This window comes from Brachyhypopomus gauderio, chromosome 11 (genome assembly GCF_052324685.1).
Source record: "Brachyhypopomus gauderio isolate BG-103 chromosome 11, BGAUD_0.2, whole genome shotgun sequence".
Classification (NCBI taxonomy): domain Eukaryota; kingdom Metazoa; phylum Chordata; class Actinopteri; order Gymnotiformes; family Hypopomidae; genus Brachyhypopomus; species Brachyhypopomus gauderio.
Genome location: NC_135221.1, coordinates 13,759,559 through 13,786,957, shown reverse-complemented (window position 1 = coordinate 13,786,957; position 27,399 = coordinate 13,759,559). Strand labels below are relative to the sequence as shown.

The window sequence follows — 27,399 nt, the reverse complement described above, 5'->3', positions numbered from 1 at the left end:
GAGGTTTTTTTCCCTACTTCCACACGCTAAGTTTGCAGACAGCCACAGGATTAGACAAACTCTGCGCTGTCTGGAGTCAGCTGATCTGTGGTCAGCTGCTAAACATGCAGCTAGCTCCATATTTCTGGAGTCATTAGGTCCAAAATATGCCCCTGTGATGCAAATACTAGCGTATCATATTCCAATATGATAATGACCCTATAATCACACAGATTATCAAAATCAAGAGTGGTTTAATGAACTCAGGACAGGAGTCAAATGACTTTCAATTCTCTCTCTTATCACCAGGTCCACATGCCACTGACATTTGAAATCTCTTTATGAGAACTTTTAGACAAAGTGCCAAGAAAGGCTTCAAGAATTTGTATGACAGGCATTCCAGGAAGCATGGAAACACTGAAATACTGAAATACTGAAATACTGAAGTACATATCAGATATTCAGACATCAATACTAATAACCAGACATGTGAACAAGTCACTAAGTTGCAAGTAACAAGTAAGTCTCAAGTCTTCACAATCAAGTCTCTAGTCAAGTCCTAAGTCAATACAATCAAGTCTCGAGTCAAGTCCCAAGTCAATACAATCAAGTTTCGAGTCAAGTCCCAAGTCTTAAACTTCAAGTCCTAGTCAAGTCACCAGATGTAATTTCAATATTCAACACAATTGATGCAGTTGATTATTAGTATATTAAGTTAGTCAGACTAACTAACGTTAGGCGTTTGAGTGTTTCGGTTCGCTCGAGTGAGATGTCATCGCAGTTGTCGTTGTCAACTTACCCCCCCCCCCCCCGCCTCAGTAACTTTCGTCCTTCCGTCCGCCCCCCCCCGGTCCCCGCTTTCGAAATATTGTTGGTGCGGACCGCTCACACAAGTCAAGTTGCTCATGTGGACCCTTGTAAAAGTTAATTTCCATATGGAAATTACAGCAGACAGTTGACTATGGAATATATATATATATATATATATATATATATATATATATATATATATATATTCCATAGTCAACTGTCTGCTGTATTATAAGAAAATGGAAGTGTTTGGGAATGACAGCAACTCAGCCACAAAGTGGTAGACCACGTAAACTGACAGACCGGGGTCAGCAGATGCTGAAGTGTATAGTGCGAAAATGTCGCCCACTTTCTGCAGTCAGTCACTACAGACATCCAAACTTCATGTGGCCTTCAGATTAGCTCAAGAACAGTGTGCATAGGGCTTCATGGAATGGGTTTCCATGGTTGAGCAGCTGCATCCATGCCATTACATCACCAAGTGCAACGCAAAGCGTCAGATGCAGTGGTGTAAAGTGCCACTGGTCTTGAGAGCAGTAGAAACGTGCTCTTGGAGTGACTAATGGTGCTTCTCCATCTGGCAATCTGATGGGTCTGGCAGTTGCCAGGAGAACTGTACTTGTCTGACTGCATTGTGTCAAGTGTAAGGTTTGGTGGAGGGAGGTTTATGGTGTGGTGGTGTTTTTCAGGAGCTGGGCTTGGCCCCTTAGTTCCAGTGAAAGGAACTCTGAATGCTTCAGCATACCAAGACATTTTGGACAATTCCATATTCACAACTTTGTGGGAAGTTTGGAGCGGCCCCTTCCTCTTCCAACACCAGTGCACAAAGCAAGGACCATAAAGACATGGATGGCAGAGTTTGGTATGGATGAACTTGACTGGCCTGCACAGAGTCCTGACCTCAACCTGATAGAACACCTTTGGGATGAATTAGAGCGGAGACTGAGAGCCAGGCCTACTCATCCAACATCAGTATGTCACCTCACAAATGCACTTCTGGAAGAATGGTCAAAAATCCCCATAAATACACTCTTAAGCCATCCCAGAAGAGTTGAAACTGTTCTAGCTGCAAAGGGTGGACCAACATCATATTGAACCGGATTAGGAATGGGATGTCATTTAAGCTCATATGTGAGTCAAGGAATTTTGAATGATATATATCTTTTAGAAATTACAAATTGAACTTTTCACCTTTTTAGTTCGCTTGATTACTGTAGCATTTTCCTTGTTGGAGAGAAAAAAGTTCTGTTGATTGAGGTTGAAAATGGTTGGTGGTCGGCCGACTGATACAGACTGATGTAGACTAATATAGACTGCTTCCTCCCAGATTCATTAACAAATGAGAACATGTGTGATTCTTTAAAAAAATTGATTTTGACAGGGCTGAAAGAGGACAAAGAAGGCTGTCAATCTGTCCTGAGGGTAGAAAGAAGAGCAATTTGTTATTGCAAAACCTGTGTGCTTTGGTCTTAAATGACATAGGACAGTGGGAACTCTAGTGATCAATGGGGACCTTCAGGTGACAATAGCATTCATGCATTCAGTCTAAAATCATTACGTGTGGAGGTTTGGAAAGGGTATCAGTCAACTGAAAGCAAACAATTTTTTAAAATCCATGTGTTACATTTTGAATTCAGGAGAAACATTTTTGAAAAACTGAGACTATTTGTCTGTAGATCATGTCCTTCCATTAGCTTAAAGCTAGAAGCTTTGGTCCAAAGTGATGCATACCTATCAAAACAAATCCAAAATACCAAAATGTCACATTAACCACGTACTGGCCTTTTAAAAAAAACTAATAAATAAAAACCAACACAATTTCCTGGTTTTTCTTGAATTATTTGGACCCATTGATTACTACAGCAGATTACAAATCAGACCCACACATGAACCTGTGAAAATTGAACTGTGCCTGTAATTTGTGCTGCATAATATCCGACTGCAAAATGTTAGCGGAACAGCTGAATGTGATTCTAGGTTTCTGAGTGACATTTACACAATATGTGTCCCTGTGTGGTAAGGGTGTGCAGTACTTGTTTTGCAAATCAAACAGTGTGAATGCAAATCTGATTTTGGAGACGTGAGACTTCTGTAGAAAGTGGTGTCTGTTCCATCACTGATGATGTCATACGCTTGCACCAAGAACTGTGTCATCAGAGGGAGCAAAAGCAGTTATTACTCAAAATGGCACCCTGAAATTCCTCAGGGAGTCATTGGAACCCATTACTCTCTTCTGTTACACTTTTCATTCTGTCTGGCACAAATCACTGTGTGGCTAATTGAAAGTGACTTCATGCGTCTATAAAGAAGAATATTTTGTAGGCTGCCTCACACCAGACAGACTTGTTCTACATTAGGTTTAAAAAATAGAAATAAAAAAGTTTGATAAATAGGAAATAACATTTGGGTCAGTTAGCATGATGACAGTTGGCATAGTGCTAACTGGTCCCTACAGGTTTTCAGTGATGGTTGGTAGTGCTAGCAGATTTGAAGGAAGGTTGCTTTTATGGGATATGGGATAGGCTTATATATCCATAGCTTCTCCTCCTATGCACTGTTTCATGTCCCTGAGGAAATTCTACTCTGGAAATGTACAAAAACAGGAACCTTACGGATTAGATTTGTAAAAATAAACAAACCTATTTTACCTTTCTCTGTTTTGGCTGATATGGAAGTGAGAGTGTCCCTTTGTTATAGATCAAGAACCCAGTGGGGACTCTGAAAGTTTATATTTTTTTAACTTGTTCTTGTGGGAAGAAATGTGGCAGCAGAAAACCACTGGTTATAATATTTGAGGAACTAATGTGTCATGAGGGACTAGAATCCATAAAATATTCATCAAACACCAGTGAACTCAGGTCATGGAACACGAGACCCTCTAATGAATTGCCATGCGAATGGCATAGAGAATCGCCATCTAACATTTATTGGCTACCTCTGAGCTCGTTTTATAACTTCCCTATCATTATACGATATTGCCGTTGTTCCAAGAACGTAAGAGTTGTTTCAATTAGTGATCTGGCACAGAAAGCTTCAAATAATAAAGCACCATTTCATTTAATTGATCTGCTATTGCAGTGGAGATGGCACAAGGTCAAGAGATGGGACGATATCTTTTCTATAGTTTAGTGAGTGGATGCGTGCATGTACGAGCAGAGGCTTTAAGTACATACCAGCATACGGCTGGGCTTCAGACTGGTGAGATGTTAAGACATTTGCTTGTCAGCAAAATGGAAACTTCTTGCCTTAAACCAGTACTAAATGTTTTGGTAGGCTAGTTTATGTTCAGTCTGAAGTAAACACTGGGGCTGTTCTCATCAGCCTGTGTGCGGAATGGCAGGAAACAGAAGACCCTTGGATAAAATATTAAACGAAAGGTGTTAGTTTTCATACAAGAAATGTTAGTTTTGTTGCCTTTATAATATGGACATTAGCGTAAACGTTCTTATTCCTATTATTCAGGGTTGCCAACTCTCACCCAAAAAGATCAAATCTCACTCCAAGTGATCTTGAAAAGTTGGCAACCCTGTATAATATGTTTAGTTTAACCATGTCACTTAAATTATTACTGAACAAAGGAAGCAGAGACAAGTTGCAAACACTATTTTCAGAATTTGTGGTGGGGACAAAATCAACCGTTTCGGAAAGTGATGACAGGTCAGTTACCTCTTCCAGGAACCAGTGCAAAGACCCACCATCACTCAGCTACACTGCGCCATGAAATATAACAAGAGCAAACTAAAATACATGTATTAAAAGTAGCAGGGGGTTTTGCTTGCTTTTCAATACACGGTCCTCCTCGTTAGAAATACGAATCACTTGGATAAACAATGAGGGAGCGCTGACAGTAAAACCAAATTACCCTCGCTCAATGCTGCCGAAGACGGTCTCGAGGGATCCTACGAAGTGACCTTAAAACCTTCCACTTCCCTCTCGCGCCAGCTGATTGACGTTTCTAATTTCAATGCGAGGCGGTTTTGTTATTGCAGCTGGGCACATGCCGACGCCTGACTGGACAGGGCAGAAACTGTTGCCATGGTAATTAAGCGTACACAGCTGTGGTGGATCATCGGAAGGCACAATGGCGGGATGAGTAAATTGACCTTCAGTAAATAAATCAACCTCCTCCATCGACCAATCAGAGAACAGCCCTGAGAAAGTGACCAGTGCAGTTTTGCCAGAATATGCCGGGGGGCTTTTGTGGGAGACATAGAAGAACCAAGAAAAAATGAAAGTGTGTGCATACCTGAGAAATGAGTGCTAGTATGAATAAAGATCATAAGGACTGTTTATACACTCTAACAATCCACAAATAAGCTCTTGCTTGTTCGGTCTCTCTCTCTCTGTCTCTCTCCCTCATATAGCCTTTACCCAACAATACTGGCTGTGAAATAACCTAATGAAAGTGGCTATGGGGTTGGTGGCAGTTTAACAGTTGTATTGTCCCCATGATCAGACATCAGATGACCATCTAAAATTGATGTGGAAGTAGTTAGAACAGCAAACATTTTCTCTGCTATGCGGATGTGACTGGGGAATGTGGATACCCATCTGTCTGTGTGACTCTCTCTCTCTCTCTCTCTCTCTCTCTCTCTCTCTCTCTCTCTCTCTCTCTCTCTCTGTAATCTTGCTATCTATCAGCAGGAACTGTACTCCACCAGAAAAGGAAGCATTAACTCAGCCCTCCTGGAGCTCATTTAATAAAAGCCGAGTTCCCTCTCTATGGAGACGGGGGAGGGGGGAAACTTATGAAGGGCCCTCTCCAGACAACACAGGTGAGAGTGTGAGGGCATGAGGAAGAGGAAGATGCAGGTGAGCTCAGTTATTCGGGCACGTCTCTCTTCCCGCAGCTGGAAGGAGTGAAGGGCATAGCAGAATGGGATTTATCTGCCTACATGCATCATTTAACCACACAAAGATTACACCTCATGTATGACAGAGTTCCAGTTTCACCCCAGCTATTTGTTCACGCTCTAATGATTAGGTCTAAAATTACCTTTTCACAAAAGCATTGTTCATTTATAGCATGTTGTATGTCCTTTTGGACATGGCTAGACTCTGCATTTTTAAATGCATGGTACCATCCAGCATTTCAGAAAAGTTCAACAGAGCAACTGTTAAAGGAAAGTCATATCAGTGAGGTCAAACACTAAAAAAAAAACACAAACATTAAATACTCTCTAAAGTATGTCTCTAGTATTACTCTCCATGGCAAAAGGTTTTACATCCTTCCAAAACTTAATGCTGTTTCTCAAGGTCAATAACTTAAAACATTTATTAATCACAGGTCAGTGTGGTATTGATTTATTTCTCCAGAGGTTATAAATTCCTATATAATTTTGAGTAATTTCATACTCCAGATTATATCTGCTCCGAGGAAAAACGATATGAGGAAAAGCAATAATGTTATGGACCTACAAGAATTTAGAAGGCAGAAAAATGATTTCTCTATCGATTCATGCAGGTGTGTCCAGTAGAGGGCAACAGGAGGGGACGCAGTTAGCCTCAGGTTGCAACACTTTCTGCTTCATGTGTTTTGTGCAAAAAGCACATGGGATGTTATTTATAGTTGGAATTCAGTCAAAATTGTTATCCCTTGACTCAACCTTTAAACAAAATAAAAAGTCAACCTGCTAGGTTAGCTAAAATGGATAGGGACCTAGCTGCTTTGTATTACCTGTGGAATTTTGGTTTCCAGTATCCAATGAAATAGAAGGATGATGATTCTGGAAAAGATGGTTAAACTAAAGCAATTTAATACTAACACCTGCAAAGTGGCCTGGCTTGAGTCACTGCTCCTTCATCCCAGAAAAACCTCGATAGTCTGACCCCCCCTACTTGTTCTAGCACACCAAATTCAGTTCAGCTGCTAATGAGGTAACCCTTCCTGAACTGGGTCAACAGTGTTAGACCAAAAAAAAAGTGTGCACTCCTTAGGAGTGTGCAGTCAATAGGAGACGTAGCCTGTTTCCTTAAGTAAAACAAATGTTTCAATGTGTCAAAACATCAGTTGCATTCATCAGTAACACTTTGGCATCACCATATGTTGTTTTAACCACTTTATGATCTCTTCTATTTTTAATCCAAAATTGTATTTTTCTTTTTGTGTTGTAGTGATGATTCCCAGGCAAATCTTACCTTTTTATCTGACCCCTGTATTTTGAATGTTGCCACAGAAGCTGGGACTTGGAGGGTCAGTGTGGGTTTGATTTGTACTCTGGCTGCTTGGGCCCATGCTCCCGGCCTGCAGGTTCAATCGCAGATGAGTCTGTCTGTAGGGACTCTCAAATAAAGGGAGGTAAACAAGACGCCTTTGTGAAGATGTTGGAGACAGTTTGCTGAAAACATTGTTCAGATGATCTACTGTAAGGCCCTGGGAGAGGCACATGAAGAGGTGCTTATGTATATGATGTCTGCTTCCTTTGCTCAGCTGTTCCATCATGAATTGATCAGGACGCTTCTGTGTCATTTTGAAACAGTGCCAGTGAGTATCGGGTTTTAGTCCTGGATCCTGTGCACACAACCCAACGCTGGCTGCACAGTCAGCACTTGGGTGCCGGCCATTCTGTTGTTTTGAGAAGGGAAATGAAACAGGAACTGGAGTAGATGAATGATTGCAAGTAAGCTTCCCTGCCTGCTCCTATCCCCAGACTTCCTTTTCTTTTCAATCCAGATTGATATTTACCTCATTTAAAGTTGCTTTGGCGTTTGTTCTTTGGGTTTACCCTGAAAATTGTACATGAGGGGAAAAGTCTCAGTGCTAAATAATTAAACACCTCTGAGTTTTTAGATAATCGTATTCACATCCTTTACTGAAACTCCAGTTCTTTAAGGTCTAGGTTACACCTACAGCCTCCATGAATCAAAATAGAGTGGTTACAGTTGCTGTTTTCTTCATTTACAGACATAGCAATAAAACAAGGATAGAAAGCTTTAATCAAGTTGGTGTTAATGCCATTTTTTTTACTTATATGAAATATATACCCAGATATTTTCCCAGAATTCCTCAACAAATTCTGAGGTCACAGTTTTCTCGGAACGAAAACTTTCAGTGATGTTACAGTTTGGTTTCTGTAACTTGTTTGTTTGGTCTCTTGGGTGGAGGAGAATGGGCTAAGCACTCAAAATATTGTGTGCATTACGGTTTCCTGTCTGAGATCCATTAGGGGTTCATGCTCCTCTTCACTCTGTCTCTCCCCTGTCGGACAGCCTGGGATTTTAGGATAAATGTTGCTGTAGAATCTTGTTTCATGAATGTCTCTGAGCATCATTTGGCAGTGGATAAATAACTGGGGCAAATCTTTCCATGCCAAAGACAACGCTGTGGATTGGCAGTCCATAAACACACTTTCTTTTGAAAGTAAGCACAGCAAATATTATTAGTCAGCGTGTGCTGTTGTCCAAGACTTCCAAAAACTGTCCAGATGGACTCAAGTTTAATCATCAGCAGTTTCTATCCAGAATCCTCACTGCACGCACAGGAGCAGGTGCTGTGATTTCCCAACAGTTGTTCAGCCTTGGTGCCTGGGCGGACCTTCAGGAAGAACTGCTGTGCTCACACGACATCAGGTCAAGGTAAGACACGAACAAGGTGAGATTCTGCAGGTCTTGTGTGTTTTTGTTGGGAGCTTGAGATGACACACGAACTGGTGTGGTACAGTGCATCAATAAACCATTTACAATTCCCACCCTAAAACTCACCTTAGTGATAAGTCAGGTTACATTACATTAAATTAGAGGTATTGAATCCAGTGTCTGATCTTGAATTTTGTAAGCAGTGGTGTATTGAAAAAGCAAGTGGCTAGTTTGTTTGTTAGGATTTTTGTTAGATTTTTGTTGTTTGTTAGAATTTGAAGTCTAGAGCCAAAGATCTTTTAGCCTAGCCTGAAGCACATATGGACCATGAAAGAAGGATGACATGGGGTGTTTCAAATGAAGTGGTGGATAGCAACAAAGTAAATGTAATTAATTACTGTACTTAAGTAAATTATTTTTTATTTAAGTATTTTCATTTTTTGTAAGTTTTTACTTTAAATCCAATATTTTTCCAAATCTATTTTACTTTTTACTCAACTACATTGTGAAAGTCGTTTCTTCAGGCGTATGTGTTCATCAAAAAAGTTCAGCAGCACTTTACGATTTGAATCTAGCACTTTGTCTATTTTGACAGGTTTTACATGCAGAGCTAAATATTAGTGACTTTGTTGAACTTTACTTTCTCTTTAAGTACATTTGAAAGTACTCAAAGTAGATGAGTAATCTCTCATCTAAAAAAGTAATGTTTTACCTTGGTATCTGTACTTTAACTCAAGTGCCTGGTTTGTGTATGTCGTCCACCACTGAAAGAAAGACCACATGCATGTAGAATGATGTTATTGCTGGCGATTTCACCATTCACTTTGACAATGCTCAAGACCAGGGGTGCCCATTACTTCGATCGCGATCTACCGGTCGATCGCAATGGGAGTGTGGGTCGATCGCGAAGGATTGGGGGTCGATCGCGAAGGAAGTGTGGGTAGATCGCATGACATTAAAAAGTAGTGGATGAATGACAGGCTATCGTCCATCTGCACTGACGGTTGTATTTTGATTGACATACATGGCAGCCAATCTGACGTCTAGGGTTTGACACACGCTTTTTTTTTTTTTTCGCTGCTCACGAGCTGCTTTATGCTGCGCCTTCGAGGGCACTCCGAACCCCCACGTTGGGCCGCGGACTGTGCCACCGCCCGCACATGCTTCCGGGGACAGCGCCGCCTCACCCCCTGACGTCTCCATCTCTTCCTCTCCCTCAGAGTCACCCCGACCAAGCGACATCGGCTCCTCTGAGGTCGGGTAGCGGGAATAACTCATGCTGCTCCCTTCCGAGGGGGCACTAGGACCTTCCCCTCCTCTCGGGCACCCCTTCTCAGATCGCACGGTCACCTCAGAGTAGACAGAAGTGCTGTCCTCCGCCTCGCTCTCGCTGTTGTGCTCGGAGGGGGATGAACAAACGGACGGAGGTGGGCTGACGTTCTCCTCCTCCCCGTAATACTCCGTGGATTGCGAGTAAACGGATGGAGGGGGACTAACCTCCTCCTCTTCTGCAACGGGGTGCTCGTTGGGGTTTGCGTGGACTGACGGAGTGGGGCTGGTTTCCGCCTCGCCTTCCCCGTAATACACTGTTGGCGCTGAGTGCAACGACGACGGGTGGCTGACCCTCTCCTCTTCTGAGGTTCGGGGAGCTGCAGACACGGGGGGGACGCAGCTGGCCTTGCCCTCGCTCTCCTCGTCCGAGTACACCGAGGGGGGGGGGGGGGGTGGCTCTCTCCTCCTCTCCGGACTCACCGCTCTCAAACTTGTACTCGGGGGGGGGGGGGGGTCAGCGCAAAGGCACCTACACCCACCACTATAGGCGCACTGCGTTCTTCTCCTTCACGAACACGGGGGCAGAGGAAGATGCGTGACGGCGCTTGGCCTTCTTCTTCCCCTTCTTACCGCGAGTCATGTATCCTGGCATTTTGCGGCTCGTCTTTCTGTGATATGTGAAGGAGGCACATCTAAAGTACTTTAAAATGCATGAAATTGTAATTGTATTTTGTTTCACAACAAATAGCTGTCTGACTGAATAGTTCGCTTGTATTACGTTTACAAATACATTTACAAATAATTACAAAAACGTAATGTCAGGAGCAGTGTTCGGTAAGTTACTTCAAAAATGTACTTCATTACAATTCAAGTTACTTTGTTTAAAATGTAATTGTAGTGTAAAAAAATTAAATTAAAATGAATGTAGTGTAATTTTAAAATTACTTTTAAAAAGTAATGTAACTAATTACTTTTGGATTACTTTTTGATTACTTTAAGGTTTAAATGAGTATTGACCCATGTTCAACATTTAATTTTTGAGAACTGACAGTGTGAACCTTAAAAGAGTACTAAGCTGAGAGGGAATTGCTGACAGGCAATCACAGGAGGTCCACAAGAAGAGATGCCTGCACCAGGCATGTAGGATTCTCAGACTCCTGTCATCGGGCCATACTCTTTTCTGCTCCTCCCCCAGGCTCTACCATTTTCACAGTTTGCAGACTAACACAAGCAGGTTCAGAAACCACTTATTTCCCACAGCGGTCATCTTATTGAACTCTTCCCAAAGACCATCCCCTCTATCCATACCATCCACATAACATCTGTACAGTGTTCCTCTTCAATTCACATCTGCATATCCCTATCTACAGTGGTACAGGATAATCCAGGGGTGGGCAATTAATTTTTACAAGGGGCCACATGAGAAACCTGAATTGTGTCAGAGGGCCACGCAAACGAAAATGACGTCATTACGGTGGCCCCGCCCACCTCGCACGAACTTACGCAAACGGTGGAGGCGTTTATACTAGGGGTGGGCGATACTCTGAATTTTGGTATCGATACGATACCGATATGATACTGGTCAGTATCGCCGATATCGATATCTATACCGATACTTCCAAACCGTTGGGGGGGGGGGTGATACTTTTTACTTTAAATTATAATCCATTAATATAATAATTTATATATTTTTGCTGATGCTGGTCCAGCGTGTCGCGTGCCAGTGATTATGCCTCGTGCCAATGGTGGCACGCGTGCCATAGGTCGCCGACCCCTGCTGTAGACGGTCAACCAGTTTCAGCTGTGGAAAATTCAATTAAAACAGGCGAATACACCACAATTAGGCCAACTACAGGAAAGTCTGATGTATGGAAGTCATATTCCATTGTAATTAATGGAGAGGGAAATCGGCTTGTATCGATACTATCGATATAAATATCGATCCGCCCACCCCTAGTTTATACTTGCCGCGTCACATTCTGTGTAGTGTTCTCCGAAACGATGTGTGTTAGTATAAAGAAACACCCCTCAAAAACAATGGAAGGAACATTTACCTGACCAATTTTAATGTTGCTTTTTGTTTCAGATTTGAAAAGTGCTGGAATTTAGGCTAAATACTTGAAAATGTTTGAAGTTGTAACTACTTCGTTTCACAACAAATAGCCATCTGAATGAACAGTTTTCTTGTATTACATTAACAAATACGAGCCTCTTGTAATTCCAGGACGAAACATGAGAGACTTTAAACGTGAAGAACGTGAAGACTTTAAACAACCATTAAATAATGTGATAAAAAAGCAAATTATTTTGAATAATTTTGAGTACATGTATAAATATTTACCTTAATTAAGTTTAACGTGCTGGGAAATATTGAAACGGACCTTGAAAGTGACGTACAAATGCTTTAATTCCACCTTGTAAAGGTGTATGAACCCTGCAAACATGACTTTGTCCATCGCGCTGAAGCGCGGCGCGCGCGAGAAGTTACAAAATTCGAGAGGTGCACAACCTCGCGAATCAACAGCGCAGAGCCACCGCGATTACGTCATTTTCGCCGCGCGGACCCCCGCGCTGCTCGCACCGCGTCAAGTATAAACCAGGCTTAAACCTAGCTTTAAAGCACTTCTACGGCACTTTCAAGGTCCATTTCAATATTTCCCAGCTGACTCAGGTTCTCTCTCAGCTCGGTTTCTGGAACGGAAAACCTTGAGTTTTCGTTAACTCTGAGTTTACTTACCCGGTTTTATCACTGAATCCGCTTTCTGGAATACCCCCCTGTTCAGTCAGCTATTTGTTGTGAATCGAAATACAGTTACAATTTCAAGCATTTTCAAGTACTTTAGCCAACATTCCAGCACTTTTCAAACCTGGAACACAATTCACAATTATAATTTGTCACGTAAATGTTCCGCCGTTCGCGGAGGTTCGTGCAATCATCTACAGTGTTTCTTGCACAGCTCACACACACGCACGTACATCCACACGGAATTAACAAAAACGTAGCGCTTTCAAAATAAAAGCGTCACAGTTGTATTGCACGCACGACATAGATATTTGTTAAATTTATGATTGGCCTCTCGCGGCCGGACAGGGACGCACAACGGGCCGGATGTGGCCCGCGGGCCGTAGTTTGCCCAGGCCTGGGATAATCTGTATATTATCTGTATGATTCCATCTGTATTTATCACATTTATTTATACCATGCTATTTTTCTTTTCCCTGTGCATTGGACTGTCATAACTACATTACACATACATGCATTTCCCTAGGTGATTTATCTATTCTGCACATATCTATTAACCATCTTTACTTACACTAGTTGTAAATAACGGCATTTTATCTCCAAATACTGCATTCTATACAATTTTCATGTGTTGCACTTGATTAGATACCAAAATGCATTTCACTTCGACGTGGACAACTTCTTGATAGCCGGCAAACACTGCTTGCATTGGACAGTTAAATTTGAGCCATTTTCACTGATGTATGTGAAATGCTCCTTAAATTTCCAGTGCTTGAAGGCATCTGTCATTATTGATGCTTGAGCTGAAACTGAACCGTGTGCTTGCTGCTGCAGCACAGAAACAAGCGGGAAACAGCAATATAGGGCGCAAAGCAATAAAACATATAATTGAATATTTTGCAAAGGTTTTTGTTTATATTTTTTAAATATAACTAAAATTGTAATTCCTAATATTTCCATATTTTCTCATTGTAACTATAACGAATTACAGTTACACTTTTTTTGTAAATAAATTACATAACGTCGTTACATGTAATTCGTTACTCCCCAACACTGGTCAGGAGATACATTGTTACTGTTAAAAATGCACTTCCAATAAAGTGAGTATTGGAAAAACTAATTTTGCTGCTGAATGTAACTACTAAAGTAAGTAATCAAACATAGTTACTTTTAAAATCAAGTAATCAGTAACATAACTAAGTGACTTTTTAAAAGGAGTAATCAGTAATCGGATAAATTTTTCAAGGTAACTAAGCCATCACTGGGCATAGACATAGAGAATACAGCCATCCCACCCTGTTCTGGCACTTCCAGCCCATTCTCCTATCACATTCTGACAGTGCAGTCACCTCACCACGGTTCTACACTGGATGCATGAGCATGTCATCTACTGCACCTAGCTTTATTGTAAATGTCCCAAATTTATCATTTCAGACTTTGATTTCCTCAAAACCTGCATAAAGTTATAAAATGACTGAATGCTCATAATTAGTATTTTGCTGCACATGTAATGATGTGCTACTTAAGAATAAAATATTATGCCATGGTATAATGATCACATGTGCAATTCAAAACACTTGAAAGATAAAACGTAAATGGCTCCAGACTAAATTTGTAGTCTTCCAGTTCACGTGGAAGGAGTGCCTTTTTAACTATAGAAAGACACTTATTACAACTCAAATAGCTTATCTCTCTACCCTAATAGAAGATAACAAAGCTAATCCTAGATTTTTATTTATACAATAGAACGATTAGGAAACTGACACCAAAGCTCAGATTACATCACATAGTAATGACTTCATGAATGTTTTCAAAGAGAAAATTAAACACATTAGATGCAACATTTAGAGGATTAATGTGACATCAGGCAGTTACACAGAAACCAAAATAACCATGCCAATAAAGTCATTACAATCCTTTACTCCTATTCAAGAGTCTGATCTAACATCAATGATCTCCCGCTTTGCTAGATTCATTGCCCACACACTTCCTTAAAAAAATTCTATCTCAAGTAATCGAACCTCTACTAAATATAATGAAGTCCTCCCTGAACATTGTCTACATACATAAATCCTTCAAATTAGCAGTCATCAAACCACTCATCAAGAAAGCTAACCATGCTAGTTGTCAAACTACACACTGATCTAAAACCTTATCTTTATTTTCTTAGATGCTAAGAGCAGCAGTATCTCAGCAGCTGAGCTTGCACCTGCATCAGAAGCAGATGTGTGACGTCTCTCAGTCAGGGTTTATTAGGTTGTTTAGGTTTCATCATAGTGCAGCGCTGATTAGTTACTGAGCTGTTGTTGGCTCCTGAACAGGGTGGTCTCTATTTGTTTATACCGCTTGATCACAGTGCAGTATTTGACAGCATAGATCACATTTTAATAAATAGACTTGAACATATTGTGATTAGGGGAGAAGCGTTTTCCTGGATTAAATCTTACTTAGTTGATCATTATCAGTTTGTGAACATAAATAGAGACTTTTCAAGGTTTGGTTTGGTGTTCCACATGGATCCATTGTAGATCCCTGCATATTTTTTATACATATTCTCCCCTGTAGGTGAATTTATTTATAAACACTGTGTCTGTTTGCACTGATGTGCTGATGATACTGCAGTGCTTATTATGTCTCATCCAGACCAGATGACAAATTTCAGCTTAATATTGAGGAATATTGTAAAGGACATCAGACACTGGCTGTTGTGAAACTTTCTCACTTAATCCTGACAAAACATAAGTGCTTTTATTAGGCCCCCTGGCAGTCAGGGCCATACTCACTTGTTATGTAATAAACTTTGATGGTTTCTCAATCACTCCATCTTTAACAGTGAAAGACCTTGGTGTAATTATGGATCCTGGTCTCCCACTTGAAGTTCATGTAAATAATATTTACAGGACAACCTTTTCCACTTCAGGAAGATTGCTGAGAATAATAACTGTTTATCATTACATGGTGCAGAAAATATAGTCCATGCATGTATCACTTCCAGACTGTACTACTGTAATGTCTGTACTATAATGTCTGTACTACCTGCATGTACACTTAAAGCACAAACAAGTTCCTGTCAGGTTGAAATGCAGCAGCCTGAGTTCCGGCTAAAACTACAAACTTTGATAATATGCCTATCTTATCTACATCTCATTGGCTTCCAGTAAATTTTTATATTGATTTTAAAATACATCTAATAACTTACAAAGCCCCACAGTACCTTAGCAAGCTCTTGGTGCATTATGATCCACAACGTCTGCTTAGATCAAAAGGTGCAGGCTGTTTACTATACCTAGAATAAAGAAATCTACAGCATGGGGCAGAACCTTTTTCCTATAAAGCTCTCACACAATAGAATAACCTTCTTGTCAATGTTCGAGTCTCAATATTTAAGGCTAGGCTGAATACTTATTTGTTTAATTGGGTCTCTTGTCTGTGTTTCCTTCTGGAAACTCTACCCCTGTAGCGGTGCTGCCATAGTTCGATCTGCTGGAGTCCATTCTTGCATATTTTAGATCCCTATTTTACATACTTTAATACTGTGGCCCACTCCAGCCTCCATTTCTACATTCCCTGGGCAGACATTCTTGGGCCAATTGGGATTCAATCACACCCACACTTATCAAACAGACTAAGACTTCTAGGAACCCAGAATAGACTTTCATTGTTTATTGTTTTTATTTCTTTATTTGTTGCTGTTGTGATGACCATGGACACCCACTTTTTAGTCTTGGTTTCTCTCAGGGTTTCTTGTGTTTTTCCTTACCACTGTCACGTAAAGCTGCTTTGTGATAATGGCTGTTAAAAGCATTATACAAATAAATTGGACTTGATGTGTTGACATATTGAGATGGGTCACGGCACCAAACATTAACAAAAACACATTTCAACTAAAAAGGCTTTTTTATTAATTCATTTATTTTTTGCTGTTTTCGGGGCAAGAGGGCATATATTTCAGCATATGTTGGTGCATATCTGCTGGAGAGCACTGGTGTTTAAAAAGAAATTACACGAATTGGCAATAATTAGAGCTGTGAACTGTGGCAGAGTCCTCGTTGGGCTTTTAAATCATATGTATGGGCTCGGTGCCATGCTACAGTAAGAGCTTCTGGAAATATGCTGCATGGGCTCCAAAATGAAATTGATGCTGGATATTTTACTGGGAAGATGGTTGCTTAACCATTTGTGACTGTACTTGTGTGCTCTGTACCTTCAAGAATTTAATTATACTGTTAAGAGAAAAATATTAAATGCAGCTGCTCAGTAATTTCTCATAGTGACTTTTGGAATGTGTTTGCTATATTGCATTCATGTCTCTTTCAAATAACTTTTCTGGGTGTTTTATGGATTTTGCAACCAAGAAAAGGCGCAGCAAAGTCTATGCCTGTGTCTCGCAGTTTCTCATTTGAGTTGGCTGATGTTGCGTTTTGATGTAACACCAAATCCTTCTCTCTTCCCTTTGAAGTTTAATTTGTTTACCAATGGTTTGTTTACCATCCATGAGACAGAAATATGTTTACTTATCTAATGGACATGCAATGCCTCAAAAACATTTGTCTTTCTTTGTTACTAATGTTAATGTTTGAGCCACTTCTATGTCCGACAAGATGATGCTGTCAAAGTCCCAACCACGCACGTAATATACACAGTTTATCAGTGAATTTGGACTTATGATAGGAGCCCATATGACTGGAAATACACAGAACTTCGGTTAAATTAGTCAAAAGCATAAACCGTCCACACGGACCCTTGGCTCTTCACTGGTGGTGGTTGTGTTTGCACCTTGGCATCTCCTCTGTGTTTTAGAAGTTTTTCAGCCGCTTATCAAGTTTGTGACTGTGGCGAGAATAGAACATGTATAGTTCATGGAGTTGCCCGTGAACTTTCCATGACCCCTTCCTGCTTGTGTAAATCAGAAGTAGATAGGAGAAATGTCTGAATAAGAAGCAGCACAGTTCAAATGTAGTAAATGGAGAAGCTGTGTGTGATGGGGGTGGGGGTTATGCTCGTGTGTGATGGGGTGGGGGTTATGCTCGTGGTCCTGCTGAGCTGAATTTAGAGCTCAGTACATTTCTGACGAAGGTGGGCCTAACTTCGGTCTAATCTAGGACATCTCTGGATAATCAGTACTGAAAATCTTTTTTTTTTAATTGTAAGACCAGGCTTAATCAGAAACGTGGGTACTGGGGAATTTGCACATCTCTGTAGATAAAGAGTGTTTAATCTTGGTTTAATGAGTTATCTTTAAATAGGTAAATCAAAAATATGTGTTAAAAATGAACATATCCTCTTTTCTGTTTTTGTATGTTGATCTTTATGCAAGTGTTTGATATATGCACACTGTAGGTCAGTAAAACAGTCATCCAGGAAAAAAAAATGAAATCTGTATCATAATACATTTTCATCTGTCTCTGTTCTGTTGCCATGGAGAAATCCTGGCAAACAAAGAATGTCCACATGGTTTGAAATATTCTATAACGTGCTCTTGCATAACATTAAAGACCCAAGACCAACCACCATTTCCTAACATAATACATGCAAATTAATTGTTTGTGTTTGGGGCCAGCATATACTCTGGAGAAAACTGCAAATTCTCTATAAACTACGCTTAATTAAAACACCTGTTTTCCATCTGTCGCCTGCAAGTTTTCCAAATGTGAGTGCTGGTTCTGTTTCACCCTCTGTCTGCAGCTTGCTTTGAAGGCTGAGACTTTGGTCAAAGAATCAAAGTCTATAGTTACCACAATCATTGTAAAAACAGCACATAGCAGTTTTCCAGGATGCAGTATGAAAGAGTGACAAGTTAAGTCTCATTAGCATGTGTCGTGATTGTTAAATTAGTTAAAACACTGAACCAAATTAGATTAGAGCCATGATCAAACCATGTACATAGTGCACCTTTTGAAATACATCACTTGTTGCCTTTAATATGTTCTGAAATGTATTTTATTTGACACCAGTCCTGTCTCAAATGCTCCCATAATTATGAGATGTTACATGTATGAAAGATCTCCAGATTGGCAGGCACTGTGTCTGGCTTTGCCTCTGCGTTTGTAATGAAGGTGCCGTGTGGGTCCACCTGGGGTCCTGGAGACCCTCTGATGACGGGGCTCTGTTGTTCATCTGTGCCCCAGCGATCTCCATCAGCGCTGCCGTGTGTTTTGAGCTGTCAGCCAGATCCCTTTTCTATGCACTTATCTCCCCGGTGCAACTGGCACCATTTATAAGTGCCACACGTCGCTTGGGCTGGCGTCTCTGAGCTTCTGTTCTCAGAGGAATCTCTTCATCATGCCCCCAGGCAGTCTGTTACATGGCACACCATTTAGCAACGTGATGCATTGGTAAGTCAAACGCATGAAAGGACTCCGGTATGCAGTGCATCAAAAGGTTGCATGTGCATGCAAGATAAGTGTCTGTATACCCTCGGTGCATAAGCCCTGCACTACTGACATGCCACGCGGGTGAAAAATGAGCAGGGGCATGATGTGACGTCTCCGCCCAGGCCAGACATTGCTTTGAAGGTGGAGCTCGCAGTGTCCGTGGAGACGGAGTGAGCCAATAGGAATCTGCTTTAAATTCGGCCTTGTGTGGTCCACAAGCCTGTTCTGGAATTAAGCAGGTTCCGTGTATTCCTTCTGTCTCTCTTTCTTGCCATGCAAGCCACACCGTCTCAGAAGGTCCAGTCACTGTGGACAAAAGGCACCTGGCCAGCCCAGGCAGGCCAGCCAGACTCCTCTGGGATCAGGCTTTGAATGTGTTTGGATTGTGCTTGACACAACCAGCTGAGCAGAGGGCTCCCTTCTCAAGCCACTGAACAAAAATGAAAGAGTAGAGAACGTGTCTCCGTTTCACACTTCGCTCTACATAACTGATCAAACAAGATCATTTTGAGGCAGAGGTCCAGACAACCGAAGCAAACGCTTCCCTTCCGGCTCAGCCTGCTACACACACAAGCTAAGTTATTAGAACTGACGCCCACCTGGTATGTGTTCAGTTGGTTGGGTGTCGAGTGCCCTAAGGAGAGTGGGTTCACCCCTGAATCATTCTTCTGTCTGGGAGTTGGCCTCCTTGCTTGTCTGTGTCTGTGGGGGCACTGGGAGTGCTCAGTGGGGCTAGCCAGTCAATCAAATTTAATTTGTGCCTTATTTCCCCTCCAGAGCGCATTTATATTCAGCAGATATGATTTGCTGTTCCAGTTATAATGGCCTTTTGATTGTGTTGTGCTGCTTGGAGTAGCAGAGCGAAGCAAACGGGACGACGTTTGTGTTTTTCTTTCAGAATATCAAATCTGTGCTTGAGGACGCTACGGGCGACGCTTGTTTACTGCTCGTTCTTTGTCTTTTAACACGACTGACAAAGAGGCTGTTTTGATAATGCAAAACGGCATACGCCTCTCTTCCAGATAAGCAACGTAATCACGGTAACTCTGTGTTAACGCTAATCTGGGCTGTCAAACACTCCGAGGGAATGGCCCCAGATTACAGATTGTGGGCTGAACCGGCGGCGGTGGTGGTGGTGGAAGCAGCAGGCGGATTATGGCGGGTTTTGTCAAGGTGTGCTGCAGGTTTGACTATAGGCAGGGATTGTGTCATAAAACACGGTCCGGCCACTTCTCCCACTGCTGTGAGGAACGAGGCGATATATGTCTGCTGGAGGGTGTTTTATAGTAGATGAAGTCATCACGGGGATGGAGCCCGTGTTCGTATTTCTTCCCACATGGGTCAGCACTTTCAGGGAAGTTTTATATTCTCCCTGGAGCAGAACTGGGGGGCTGGGAGTTGGGGGTTGGGTTGGACTGGGACTGGGTTGGAACCACAGCACGTCCCCGTCTCTTCCCACTGCTCCCAGCAACTGATGGAATGATTCTCTCCCCCCCCCCCCCCCTTATTTTCTCTACGCTGAAACATGTATACCTCATCCATCCCAAGCTCATTATTCCGCCATAGCAGCACGTCGGATGGGGGAGCTTAACTCGGATTCTTCTGAAAGATTGCATTATGCCTCAATTAAACACAGAGAAGTCCCAGCACTTCCAAGCAGGGACCAAATGGTAATCTCCTGAACGCTTTGCGTTTCATTTCTTCTGACAGCATCCGGGCACAAGCAGCCACACATATATCTGCAGTCAACAAAGCAGCCTAGAATACCTGGCTCATTTAAAAACAATGATGCCAGATTTATGAGGCCTTCAAATTGCTAACAGCTTGTATATGCTGTTTTCCCCCTTGCTATAAAAAGCTCTGCGAAGAATAACAAAGATGACACTGGAGAGGAAACATTTTACAACAAACTGCTCCTCTGAGGGTTTCCTGGATTGGTGCGGGTTTAATAGGGTACCGAATTCCTTGTGACATAAACCATTTATTCTTTTTGTCATAATTCTACTGTTAATTGGTCATTGTGGTAACTTCAAGTTTGTTCTCAAACTTTGCACAGCTGTTTTACTTCAGGAATGATAGTCGTCAATATTAACTATGTTGTTTCACAGTGCAATAGCACTTACTGATGTTTAAGCTTTAGGATGAAACTGCTGGCTAGAGCCAAGATAGCTGCCGGCACCCGTAAGCCAGACGAGTTAGACTCTGGTCCTTCGAGACTGCAGTTTCATAGCCCTAATGCTTTTTAAAATCTTCATTCTTCATGAAAGTGTTCTCTTCGTCCTGAGCTATACATTCTATAATGGATCACTGCATCGTCATACTAGGAAGCATTAGTTGATTCAGTGTGGTACATGTTCCTGATCAATTGAGACAAATTAAATTGCTTAAAAAGAAAGAAAGTAAGAAAGAAAGACAGAAATAGATGTGCTACGTTCATCTGTAATAATTCAGCTTGTTGTAATATTTACTATTAGAAAGCCATAGTTGGTGTCACAAAGATGTAGTTCTGAACCCACAGTCTATTTCTAACACAAGTGTACTTAACACAAGTGTAGAAGCTCTGAGAAACTATAGTGTTGCAGTCACCTGTGACACTAATTTGACTGACCTTTTCAGACGCTTCTTCTACAGCTCGTAACTCTCAGAGTGAAAGTTGCACTAATTAAGCTTGTGCATCGCTGGGGACAAACTCCTGTCTGTCTCTTTAGTCAGGACCTTCACAAGCAGTGCTATATTTTCAGCCAGTTCAGAAGAATGTATTTGCCCAATACCAGTGATATTTTATTGAGTAGTTTGATCTTAGGAAATGATACCAAACTGCTTTCACATCCTAATTTGATTATAATAGTTTTTAGCTCTTAGGAGCCAAAAAAAAATAATAGGAACTAAGCATTTCATTACAGTCTGGCTGTATTTTCCTGTCATAAAAACATTTCTGTAAGGATGTGTTTCTCTCAGTCTGCTCATTTTGCATGCACACGTATAGAACAGACTGGTAGGCTACCCACCAAGTGTGTGTGTGTGTGTGTGTGTGTGTGTGTGTGTGTGTGTGTCTCTGGAGGAAAAAGCTTTGAAGAAAGGTTTGGAGGAGGCTGTGGTATTTAAAGGGAGGGGTTGGACTCTGTTAAGTCTGATGGAAGTTAGAAAGTACAGTAATAATGTCTATAGGATTGTTAACTTATCCTGCAGATATGATCCTGCTATGAGGTGCAAAGAACAGACAAACGAGGGATAACAACAATGGTAAATCTCAATTAAAGAGATCACTATATACACATATTGTTGCTATTAACATTACAACTATGAAACGATATTTTTCTGTCATAAACTAGATTAAAATGTTAACATGCAAGTTGCTAATGCAATTGTTGTATTTGTGGAATAGAACTTCATCAAAGAACAAAGCAGTTCTGAGGATAAGATGTGGTTTACCTGCTCCTACCCAATCTATCTCTTATCTGCTTGTATTCTCTCTGTGCTCTGAAACATATTTGAGATGCTTGATCATTGCAGTACTGCCCTAGGCTCTATATCCATTAGTACAGTCGCACATCACTGTTCTGCTGGTGGATCTAGCCTATTATTCTCTACAACAACTTTCCTACTGTGTAAGTAGCTCATTTGACTTCCTTCACAGACAGACACTTAAGGAGAGCTTATGGAAGAAATTGTGCAGAAACCTTCAGAGAGATTTGTTATTATAGAAAAAGTCAACATGCCCCCCTCCCCCCCCCCAGTTTAATAAGTTTCTCCTCTCTCTTTTATAATAACTGAATCTGATTGCAGCGCTCTGTACGAATACTGCACTGTCGCTTCCGCTCAACACTGTTGTTGTGTGCTCAGAAAACCGAACGTGTCCGTCATACCGGGGTAGCTTCCGCCCGATCACATTTGAGCGTGGTGTATTTCCAGCAGTGTCAGCCTTCCCCGTGGTGTCACCGGATGACATGAGCGGCACTGCTGGACAGAATGGCTGGCTTTTTTGCTGGTGGGTGGCAAGAGAATACATGATCTGGCCCCGCTGCTTCTACGCTGCTGTACCTGCATCCGAGGCCTGTACGTCATTCAGCTGGAGTGAGAGAGAGAGAACACCCTGAAACACCCATGCAGTTATGAACCAGAATACTGTGACGTTAGGTCAGGAATTGAGGCGAAAACTATACTTTTCTGAATATTGTCCTTATTTATGAATCGTTCATTAAGACCCCCCATGAAGACTGAATTTATTTATGTTATGTATTTAGTGTGTACAAACATGTATGTAGGTAGGTTGGTATGTACAGTATGTAATAAAATGAATAAGGTAATAACAGGGTTTGTCATGTAGCAGTGTGCACCTAGCCAAGCACATACACATGCAAACCTCCACCAATCACAGCTCTCCTTCACCTCCTCTGTCCTAATCATTCACGTACTAATCACTGCACTCACCTGAAATCTACATTCAGAGAAATCTACATGCATTAGTTAACAGTTGCCATTTGATAATACACGAACATTTAGGCATAATGAACAAAGCGTAGGACCCTGCGTTCTGACTACAATGACTACGCTGTGCTTGCCACTGTAGTAAATCAGTTTGACTAATGCTCAAAGCATTCCGTCAGTTTCTCCACCACTTCATCGTGTTCTGCCGCACTGAGGTTTGCGACGCTGAATTCTACCTGGGAAGACAAACCCGTATCTCGGCAGGTGTTTGCAATGTTTCATCCCAGGCAGCATGTGAACCTTGGGGCAAAGATGCAGCGTGTACTCACAGTGCAGACGCACTGGGGCGGAGCTTTCTCCCAGAAGTCTGGCTCCCTTATATTTGCTAAATTAATCTAATTCTCCATGCAATATTCCCTTGCTGTCAGATGATGCCTTATGAGCAGGTTTCCTGTTCTGAATATGTCTCACTCAAGCCAAAGCCCTAAATGTTACTAAACAACCTGCAAACCAGGACTCGGATGAGGGCAGATGTGGCATTCGATCAGATCAGGTCTTGGATCAGGTCAGATCTGGGTCTGCTGCTCTCTTTTGGAGAAGTCACAACGTCAGCACCTCCATATTGATACAGCTACACCTCTGTCTGATAAAAGCACATTTCTTCCAGTTGTGAGGAAGAGATCTGCCTCATGCCTTCCTCTGAACCACCAGGACCTTGTCATCACTTCTCCAGCCTCCTCCGGCCACGTGGCAGCATCGGCCGTGTTCTTCTACGCCAGCACCAGAAGATGCCGTTAGATCTTGGTGCAGTAGCACTGCTTGGCAGGCTGAGGATCATTTCAAGTCTCAGAGGTGATAATTGGAACAGATTTGATCTGCGTGTCCTCCTCTTGATTTCCTTTTTCTTTTTTTTTACTTTAATAGAGAATATCGAATTAGATCATTAGAAGCAACGTGGGCTTTTTTAGATTTGGAGGTGATTCATCCTGCCCTTTCAGCCTTTGTGGGCAGTATGCCAGACATGGTATAGATGTAGGTGTAGATGTTGTCTTCAAGGCCTATTTATGGTTCTGTAGGACACTGCCTGATGCGACCTGAGTGTTTTAAAATTAAGAAACCCAGGAAACCTGGATTCGCATCAAACTGAGCTTAAAACTTGATTATTGAGATCAAGAAAATTCAGAGAACTGCCAACATGGTTTCCTCATGGCTGTCAGCATGGGCTGCCCCTCTTCTACTCCTACATCCCTGATGGGTTCGGAGGCAGATATGGCCACTGTAATATAAGGCCCCCTTGACAGGGTCTTATTTACACAGCAAAGCATTAAGTTAAAGCCCACACGAAGAGGGTGCTGACCCAGGGACCGAGCGGCTGTTTAGCCCGGCAGGTCCGATCCTGTTCTGGGCTCCAGCTCGCCTAGAGTCTGCTGATTTGGCAAGTCATTATCATATATATGAGAGAAGTTTCACACCTGAGCCTTTAAAGAGGCTTCAGTATGCTCCACGAGGCATTAAAAATATACATCCGTAATCTGAATTTGATATCAGTTGTATAACTTTCATGCACACTGATGTCTTACTTTGAATAAATCTGGAATAACTCAAAGACTGGTGCTGTATGTTGTGACCTCACAATATATACGGACTTGAGGCTTTAAAAGTCACTGTCGATGGTAGCTGCCCTTTTCAGAGCAAAATATGAGCATCTCCTCAGAAGCAGAGTTAACATGCCCTGCTCCTCACTGGCATTCCTGTTTAGCAGTGCAGTTGTGTCGAGTTCTCTGTTTAGTCTGGCCTTGTACACTTCCAGGGTTGTTTGCTCCTGCAGTAATAGTGTAATTCGCTGACACGGGTTATTCATTGGCTTCTTTGTTAGAGTAGGGATGTTTTTTTTCCTACTAGTCCTTTAAGGACACTGTCCAGCTGTAGCCTATATAGGAAAAACACCAATAAAAAAATCCTACAATTGTACAAAAAGTGAGTAAAGCACAGGGTGTCCACGGGCTTGCTTTGAGGGCAAACTGCAAACAGTTCCAGTACAGTTTTAACGGATTATTAGCAACATTAACAAATGCCATTTCTGTAAAGTATTCCTTTAAAGCCCCGTTAGCCGCCATTGAAGAGTAAATTAGCCTAATATGCTAGCTGACTATTGAAAAGTTTATTTAATAGCAAGTTAAACACCTATTGCCTATTCACCTATTCACTTTGAGAGTGAAGTTTTATAACATGAACAACAGAATATGGTAAAAAATGGCTTGAAGAAATGTTGATATCAAAGCTTAAGCTGATTTCTGTCTTTGTCTCTGGTTCCTCTTGGTCTTCTCTTAGTCCATGGTCAGTAGCAAAGCCTGACCAAAGGTGGTGCGAGTCAGGGTTAGGCCTCCTGCACTCTCTGGACACGGACGTCTCCTGTCAGGGGTGAGACGGAGGAGCGGCGGGAGCCGGGAGGGTGTGAGGAGGCCTCTCTGGACACAGCGCCTCGTGTGCCGCATTTCACACCAAGCCATTTGGGTTTTGCAGTCCACACCCCAACGCTTAAAAAATGCTGCATGCTGCATGTGTTAGGATCCCATAGCGAGAGGCAGGAAGTGAAATACAAAAAGAATAGCTGGCTCTTTTTTTCATTAAAATGTAAAGGAGAGAGCCTCAATAAAAAGCTTATAAGAAAGAGTCTGTGTGTTCAGAGAAGTATCAGAATATGGCACAGCGTGTCTGCATTTATTTTGGCTCTCCTGGCCTTAACTAGAATGAGGTGGAAACCTTGTGAGGTTTGCTTGTTTGTTCATTCCAAAACCTTTTACATTTTAGTCATTATTAATTGTATGGATTACTAATTACTTATTTTGATGCTCAGTTGTAAATGCAGTAAAGAACTCTTGCAAACCTACAAAAGGTCAGGTTTTGTACAAATAGGACAACGGCGAACACTCGTGTGACATCTGTTGCGTCACGCTGCCGTGTTTAATGAAAACTAATCAGTGTAGCTTTAAATAATTGGGGGGGGGGGTAGTTACTTCTATAAAGCGATGTGTTTTTAGTGTCATTCATGTATTGGCCTATATATGTATAAGAAATTCGATGTTTTCATATGAGTGAATATTCTACAGTTAATAGTACCATGCTTGGGGTTATATAACTTATATAACGTTTTTTTTTTTCTAACATACCTTCACTCAAGTGGGAAGACTACTTATGAGTCTACAAATTTGAGGATCTTTTTTTATGTGAAGTCTATATTTTTGTTTAGTGATTACATATGTGTGTGAAATACATACAAATATATAGACACTTAAAAGAAAAACACAGCGTTTGAAATCCGTTTTAGAGTGCTCGACCGTGATGAAACGAGTGTTTTTAAACTCCCTTTTTTACTGTACCACCCCTCTAGTGTTTATGTAGCCTCGCGTCGCTGCAGCGCACGGCTGTTCAAACACGGGCAAAGCTGCTCGGTGCGCCTCACCAAGAATGTCAGTAGCTCGTCTTGAACACAACAGGCGCTGGTATGTCTAGCTTTTGTGTAAAGTCTGCTGGCTGAATCTATTCCCACTAGATCGCGGGTCGTTCGGTATCAAGGAGACTCCTTCGCAGCCCGAACGTGTCGCTATTTGGTGGATCTGAAGAATGAATAAAGTCCGCGTGTCGCTTTGAACCAGTTTTACGCCACACGGGGCCATAATACAGTAACAGCGGATCCGTCCTTACTGAGAAAACTACATCATCTTTAAGTGAATGGACTCGGTCGTAAACAAGTTTGAGCGGTTTCGGCGGGATCGGAGGCAGTGTTTCTTTTAAATATTTATCATCCAGTTCGTTCAATCTTTCGCGTACCAAGATTTCAAACTTGTCTGCCAAGTGGATGTTAACAATGGGGCTTCATACAGACAAACTGTTCTTCCAGTGTCTACTTCTGATTGTGGTTCCGTTCGGTACTGGTGCCTTGACCGGATCCACGGCAGGCAGGTTGCCGTTCAGGGCGCGTTATTGCAGGATCCAAGACTCACCGAACCCTGTAACCCAGAGAGATGTGCAAAAGGAGATTCAGTTCAGAGTGGAAGGAGATCCAGAAACTTACCAACCTGGAAGCACGTACAGAGGTGAGGAAACATTGTGAATGTGTCAGAGTTTTTCTCAAGACCAATTTCTAATGCCTTATCCCGAACAGGAAATACGATTGTAATGCGACTCGCAAGCGTGAGCGCGCTGAACGTCTCCAGA

General features: G+C 41.8%; 1 protein-coding gene and 1 long non-coding RNA gene across 3 annotated transcripts in view; one reads left to right on the top strand and one right to left on the bottom strand.

Moving 5' to 3' along the window:
• Nucleotides 1-2,222: 2,222 nt before the first annotated feature.
• Nucleotides 2,223-4,759, bottom strand: LOC143527672 (uncharacterized). Its single transcript, XR_013134218.1, has 3 exons — nt 4,456-4,759; nt 3,963-4,142; nt 2,223-2,520 (listed from the first exon to the last, which is right to left on the bottom strand). It is a non-coding gene; the product is annotated as an uncharacterized LOC143527672 (long non-coding RNA).
• A 21,820-nt stretch (nt 4,760-26,579) lies between these two features.
• spon1b (spondin 1b) overlaps nt 26,580-27,399 on the top strand; it is a 59,926-nt gene continuing 59,106 nt past the window's right edge. For both annotated transcript variants that reach the window (XM_077022157.1, XM_077022155.1), the window contains exon 1: nt 26,580-27,278. In XM_077022157.1, the coding sequence (XP_076878272.1) occupies nt 27,041-27,278 (238 nt within the window). In that variant the 5' untranslated portion in view covers nt 26,580-27,040. The remainder of the gene's footprint in view (nt 27,279-27,399) is intronic.